This window comes from Berghia stephanieae, chromosome 6 (genome assembly GCF_034508935.2).
Source record: "Berghia stephanieae isolate SIO BIC M18660-M18661 chromosome 6, UCSD_Bste_1.3, whole genome shotgun sequence".
Taxonomy (NCBI): Eukaryota; Metazoa; Mollusca; class Gastropoda; order Nudibranchia; family Aeolidiidae; genus Berghia; species Berghia stephanieae.
The window spans coordinates 61,697,830-61,705,329 of record NC_088365.1 but is presented as its reverse complement, the minus strand read 5'-3'; the positions used below and the strand labels follow the sequence as shown (position 1 = coordinate 61,705,329).

Below are 7,500 nucleotides of genomic sequence, written 5' to 3'. Positions count from 1 at the left end.
TCTGTTATGTACTTTTGTAGTTTTTGTTTTGAATATAATATTGTGCAAGCATCTGATGGTATTCCTCTTAGTGGGAACCTGCGCTCGTATCTGAATAGGACTTTTAGATGATCTGAAACAAGATGCATCTATTTTTTGCGCTTGGAATCTACATCTTTTCCCTATTTGGACCAGTCACGGTCGTCTTTCTTTTTCGTGGATGTTTTAAATTGTAAATCTAGATTTTTTGGCTATCCTATTTTCTTCTTTTTTGACTGGTGCTGAAGTGACATAAAAGTGGCATTAGCGTCATAAAACCCTCAAAACACTAAAAACAAAACATCAATCAGAAAGTCGACTTCTAATGAGTAACAAAACACCGGCTTCGATCTCAAGTATTTTATTTGCTCAAACATTCAATTGCCTTTTATGGCAACAATAGCTCTAAATGCGTATGTAGCACAGCCCCATGAGGTGTTGAAGTTTTCCACATATCCAACTTTGAAACTGGTCGGGGAGTCAACCATTCTGCTCCAGCTTGTTCCTGACCATTCGGGGTGGTCAATGTGGCTGCACCTGTTAAAGTAGACGCCTCCACTGTCGGACTTCCAAATGGCGATGAGGTCTCCCGGCTCTACTTGTATCCTCTCATCTTTTGCAAGTTCATATCGTCCTTCGACGTCATTTCCGGTTTTCACAATACTTTGGCCGATCAGTTTGTACTTAGACTTGGGTTCGATAACTCTCCAGACTTGAAAAGCATGTTCAGAGGGGGAGTTACTATAAAACTCCCATGCATGTATTTCTCCTTTAACTTGTATTGTCCATTGGGCATTTTCTCCCGTATACACAGCATGGTAGGGCAAAGGATAATCATATCTTGATAGAACTGACGCTCCTACGTTTACAAACACGACATGTTCGCTTGGGTCAACACAATTCAAAGGCTCTCCTGTGAGTTTACCATTCGGCAAACATGCCCTCTCTTCGTTCCCTGTTACTGTAAACGTGGTATTCGTACAATTATACGTGATGTAGTCTCCCACAGCAACAGACCCGCTGCTGGGTTCTATCATCACATTTTTACTTGCGGGTTCGGCGGTACACGTTACGTTCTTGGAGCCACAAACACCGCATGATTTAGCGCAGTATTCTTCAGCAAAGCTCGGGTAGTCTTTACACATAGACGGTTTGATCTTGATTAGGTCAATGCATCGCGTTTCTTCCAGAAAATCAGCACATGCTAGATTAGATACTTTGGGTATTTGACAAACAACGGCAGCCTTAGCCCAAGATGCTTCGTAATCACACACCCTGTCCGTCCATTCTTTGGTCTTTTCTGAAAGACTTGCACAGTTCTCTTCATTTCTCCAATTGTTTGGTTCGCCATCACCCCAGTTGAACCATTCCACCGGCAAACCATCTTCAAATACCCACTCTCCTTCCGTTTTACTATCCGTCAATCCCAGCCAAAGAGATTTTCCTTTCCCTATCTCACTTATCAGATCGTTTTCCTCCTTTGATTTAGGCATTGCTGCATTCCCACCCAGCTCGTCACACTCCTTCTTAGCTTCAACGTAGTTCATCTGCTTATCAATAAATAAATAACAAGAGTCGTTATTTAACACAGATGTAAATGGGCATTCTATACAAACAAATCCGAGAGATGACCAATCACCATTCGTCAGACAAGTTTTAGACAACGATCTACCACCGTGCTTACATTTGAACTGCGCCTTTTCTCCAAGTGCGTACTTTTCCTTCGTATCTCCAACCACCACACCGTCAACTGGTGCCTTGGGTCGATTACATTGTATCTCTGTAAACTTCTTATCAGGTCCCATATTAGGCAGTTCATTGCGACAAGTTTTGCCACACTCGTGAAGGGCAGCGGTGGTATCATCTGTACAAAATCCTTCATCTCTCTTCAGATTGCAGTCGCTACTTCTATCAAACAAATTTTCCTTGTGGCAAACGTCACAGTAGTTACGTTTACATCCCTCCAGATCTGTGTAGCACCAGGGTCCAAAACTATTGTCTGGGTTTCTGCAGAAATTGCCTTCCAAGTTGTCCATCTCATCTCCTATTACCCATGGATGATGTTGGCACGTTGTGACCTCTGTCCAAGGTAGACACGGTTCAAGGAGTTTTGTGTAGTTGACCTTCCCATTGTAGTTCGCCCCTCTATTAGTGACGTCATAACACATCTCACTGTGTGGCAGCCATTGTGCTTTAGCTTTGATTTTAGAGTTTGAGTGACCCATTGTAGTAAATTGTACCATCATTTTATCAAATATTGACTTTATAGTTCTTGGGGGCGCTTCTCCGCAGTAGGTCAAGCCCTTCTGGCCAATTCTAGCATGCCTGACCTCTAGTGTGTCTCCACAACTCACCTCAAACTTATCAAAATTGAGGACTACATTTCCGTCTTCATTCTCTCCTTTCACCAACCAACTACATTCGAGATCTGGCCGACCAGTGCCGTCAATTTCTATAACTGTCTCAGGATTATCCGGACCTAGCGTGATGATGGCTCCACAATCCATATCGGCCTTGGTATAATAACAATACTCAAGAGCCAAGTAATCATTCCATTCACTATCAAAGTAACTCATGAGGCCTTCTATTTCATATCCCATTTCGTTGAAGCTATCGAAACCAATCATATTCCTCTTATAATGCATTCCTTGAATCTTTTGACATCCTTCAAAAATAATTGGGAAAAGAATAAATGGTTTTGATATGGGGAAATTTATTGGGTGGTCCGCATTTCCGTTTTTCTGACAACAAAATTCGAGGAGTGTGTCTTCGCCAAAGACACCATCTGGCAGGTCCCCTTGTTGAGAGTTCATTTGTCCATCTTTTGGAGGCATGTCGTCGTACTGGATGTGGCCGGGTTCCATACCGAGAGGACATTCGCCCCCTTTTCTGAGGATACAGTATTTCCCAATCGGCCATGTAGATTTTGGCTCCAGAAATCCATCGACGATTCCATTAAAGTTGACGTCGTCATGAACACAAAAATGATGCTCCGCTTTTGTTTCAGTAATTTCTCCTTTCAGGTCATCTCCATTATAATAATTTCTTTCTTCTCCATAATGAATTCTTTGTCCTTCATTGAACGAGTATTTTGAGTCAGGGCATCCTGTTTTTGGCATAAGCAAGGCGTACTGACCTCTTGGCAAATCATGATGGTCAAATGAATTTTCGTTCACCGTGGTTGTGCACCCAGTTAGTGGGTCCAAACCATACGGACACCGGCATGCACATTTTCCCATCATCACCGTCACGTATCCGTCATTCTCACACTTGATAGTAAAATCAGTACAAGCCTCGTTCTGATCACATTGTTGAACGTATGAAATTTCTTTAAACATGTAAAAGTCTTCTTCTGCAAAGAATAACTCTGGAAATAACAAACTCGTTGTTGGTTTTCCATTTTCGGCATAGTACATTGGCTTATAATGCATAATAGATGATAAATCATAGCCCAAGGTAAAATGAGTCCCTTCACCTCCTCTTTGGTTTAGTCCGTCCAGGAAATAATTAGCTCTCAGCCATCCGTCTCTGAGATAATTATTTTGCTCGTGTAGCATTCCTAACGCGTGGCCCAGCTCATGAACACACGGAATATCACTGCAACAAGAAATACTCTGACCATCACTCCAGCGGTGGTTGCCAATATACGACCAGCACCCGTTCTTGGTAATGAATTTCAAGTACCCAGGATGTCCAAGACCGAGTTCGTCGTTGGTAGCGGAACTGTTATGTTTCACAAAACGAATGCATGTGAGATCTTCATAACGATCCATGGCGTTTCTGATCCCTACTAGGTTGCCTTCGTGAATCTCATATGGGATGATGGCTTTAGGCCACTCGGCCGAGTACCCACCCCAATTCCAGCGTTTGCCTCTTTTGACTTCATCAGACGTCGATGACGATCCGTTCATCGTTCCGTTCATTTCAGCTTCCGTTTCCGGGTCGAAGAAAGTGCCGTTGCTTTTGTTCATTATTTCTTCTTTCATTTTTTCATACTCTTGCTCAAGTTCGTCGTGTGGATCCACCGACGCATTGCCCTTGCCGTGTCTTGAGATCATTTCTTCCCGGAGTCTTAGCTTTTCTTCAAAAAGTCGAATCAAAGCTTCCATTTTTCCACGGTGAACGTCTCTGGAATCGTCTACATGCTCGTGTTTGATTTCTCCGTTCTTTTCATAAATGTATGACCTGGCTCTGTCCTCTATGCCAGTATTGTTCCGTGCTTGCTGGAGGATCTGCCCGATCATATCGTGAACTTTGACCCCATTACTGTCCGTCACGTTCCACTCGTCAAACCATTCAGTTGTCGCTGAGAAGTTGAACTCATTGGCTGTGGCCAATGCTGTAAGGATGCCGCACCAAATGGCGAGCCACCACAACATTTTGAATACGGGTCTACCTGTTAAGAAAAATGAAAGATAGTGGAGGGAAAAATTACTTTCAACAGTTCTAGTACAAAAGATTGTTTAAGGCCATTGCCAATTTTTTATAAAGATGGGGGGGGGGGGGGGGGGGGGGAGAGGGAGGAGGCAGCGTGGCTCAGCGGTACGGTCTTTGCATCACACAACACAAACATTGAACACGAGAGAACGAGGACGGAGACATTTGAGGTTCTCCATTTTTATTATTTTGAAAAATATCAAATTGAAAAACTAAGGAGCAGGTACCCATGCAAGGTAAAGATCTGAACAAGTGTGTATGAAAGGTGCCAGACAAAGCAAAAAAGAAAAATACAAGAATAAAAAACCATCCCAAAAAGTCAGTCAACCTATTATACACACTTGTTTAGATCTTTACCTTACACCGGTGCCTGCTTCTCTTTAATTCGTTAACTTATGGATACTTATGTAGACCTGCATAGTTGAACATTTACAAATTCGTAGTTTTAGAAGATTAAAAATAGCAGTTGATCTTTTATTTAGCCCAATATCCACTAAACGTGCTCAAAGCGCTTTACAAGGGGTCCCTAGCCAACAGCAACACTTAACACGTAGAACGAGACATGACGTCTGTTAGGCGATACTAATACAAATTTTTATTCGGACAGAGACAACGCTGTTAACGGCCAGGTACTCATTTTAATCTGAGTACGGTGAGAGGATCTGAGTAAAGAGTCTTTTCCAAGGACTCAACCATGCGCCGAGCGAGGCTCGAACCCAGGATCTTCCGATCCGGAAGCGAGTGTCATACCACAAGACCACATAGCCGCATAACAGTTGCTATAATTAACTTTATAGATCAACCATCTACCCTCAAAATGACACTTTAACACTTCAAAACCCTTTAACATATTCACTATCACATCAACCTTCATTTTCAATAAGATTTAATGACTTTAAAATGCTCATGATATTCTAAAATGGATATGTAGTCTTGTTGTATTTTTCGGATCGGAAGGTCCTGAGTTCGAGCCTCGCTCGGCGCATAGTTGATCCCCCACCCCATTGTTATATATATATATATATATATATATATATATATATATATATATATATATATATATATATATAATATATATATATATATATATATATATGATAGATAGTATAGATAGTATAGATAGATAGATAGATAGATAGATAGATAGATAGATAGATAGATAGATAGATAGATAGATAGATGAGATAGATAGATAGATAGATAGATAGATAGATAGATAGATAGATAGGTAGATAGATAGATAGATAGATAGATAGATAGATAGATAGATAGATAGATAGATAGATAGATAGATAGATAGATAGATAGATAGATAGATAGATAGATAGATAATCAAAATGATAAGAAAAACAAACTGAGTTTTTCTGCAACCTAAAAAATTGAATTTCTTCTTCACGACGTGCGCTTCTTTGTAGGTCTGATAACCCAATTCATTTTGGGCTCATTGTTGGAATGGAAATCTCAACAACAACAAAATGACACCAAAATGTTGTCCATTACAACAATGTTAAATTAGGCCCATTATTGCGTTCGGATGTAAGACCTGCATGTGTAAACATCGATTCTGTATATAATGATGAATATAAATTAGCCCAAAGTTTCATATTTATTCTGGCTATAAAACCCAGTTCTAGCACCTAGTTGATCCGTAGCCATCGGTAACTTATGGCTACGATCGGGCTATAGATAGTTCGAAGATGACGTCACTCAGGTCTTTGTTATTGTTTTTTGCCATCCGCGTTTATGAGTAGTTCTCACTAAACTGTATTAACCTGACTATAAACGTTCATGGATACACGCAGTTTTGTGTGTTGGTCCGTTATACTTCCGGATGGCAATGTTATGAGCTTCTTAGCCAAACGCATACTATCTATGATAGTATGCGCTTGGCTAAGAAGCTCATAACATTCCCATCCGGAAGTATAACAGACCAACACACAAAACTGTGTGTAACCTTGAACTTTTATAGCCTTGTTGATACAGTTTAGTGAGAATCACTCACAAACGCGGATGGCAAAATACAATAACAAAGGCTAGAGTGACGTCATCTTCGTTTAATTTCGTCAAAAGACAAGTCTTTGGCATCAAAAGAAAACAAATTGTGAGATGTATTCAATAGGTGAACCAATGGAATCACTTGTTCCCGGGAGCTCTGCTGACAACTCACAAGACGCTGCACAAACCTTGAAAATGGCGTCAAACTGTAAGTCCTAGAGGGTTCTAGTGTCAGACTATATCATGTTAAAGATGGCTACGCTTGAACTCTCTAAGACTTATAGTTTGACGTCATTTATTAGGTTTGTGCAGCGTCTAGTGAGTTGTCGTTAGTATAGCTCAAGGAAAAAAGTGATTCCATTGGTTGAACTGTTGAATACAACTCACGATTTGTTTTCTTTTGTGGTCAAAGACTTGTCTTTTGACGTAATTTTTGGTCAGTGTCAGGCTAAGTAAACGAAGGGTACGGTTGATCCCGGCATACTACCACTTTGAATTCATTGGTCACATATAGTTTTTAAAAGATCACGACTTATTCAATATTAGGGAATGAAAATGTTATCTACCTCTGGTCTCCACTTTAGATCAATGGGCTGTTTTCCTTCCCCACTATTATTAATTGTTTCTTAACGTCTCGCTGCGTCACGTGCGACCATCGAGGCCTGAGTCGAATTTAGTTCCAAAGAACCAAACTTTATATAGGTGTCTGCCGGTCAGTGAATCGCCCTTGTTGATTGCTATAATTTAGTATTACAATTAACGTGCCAAAGCTATGTGGTTATTGGCTCTTATTTCCGGACAATCCTATAACGATGACACTTCAATACATTGGCAAATTAAATAGGGGACATTTATAATTGTAACTTTTTTCCATTAACACGGGGGCGCGGGGGGGGGGGGGGTAGGAGGGGGTTAAAGACCAATTGGTAGAGCTCTCGTTTCACACGCAAAGGGGCCAGGGTCGAACCCGGGTGTAGTCGAGATTTATTTCTGACCCCCAACCCCCCTTCCCCTCCTATTCATCCAGAAGTGATTGGATGACTGAGTTTA

General features: G+C 41.0%; 2 protein-coding genes across 6 annotated transcripts in view; one reads left to right on the top strand and one right to left on the bottom strand.

Annotated features, from left to right (window-relative positions):
- Window positions 1-7,500, top strand: part of LOC144975383 (uncharacterized) — a 41,851-nt gene that overhangs the window by 14,923 nt on the left and 19,428 nt on the right. The window lies entirely within an intron of this gene.
- On the bottom strand, window positions 364-7,120 carry LOC144975382 (uncharacterized). Its single transcript, XM_078919397.1, has 2 exons — window positions 7,017-7,120; window positions 364-4,414 (listed from the first exon to the last, which is right to left on the bottom strand). The coding sequence occupies exon 2, from the start codon at window positions 4,395-4,397 to the stop codon at window positions 396-398; it is 4,002 nt and encodes a 1,333-aa protein (XP_078775523.1). The 5' UTR covers window positions 4,398-4,414; window positions 7,017-7,120; the 3' UTR covers window positions 364-395.

Bases quoted from the DNA above. Each gene is read 5' to 3' on its own strand.
- LOC144975382 (XM_078919397.1), bottom strand. From the start codon at position 4,397: ATGTTGTGGTGGCTCGCCATTTGGTGCGGCATCCTTACAGCATTGGCC.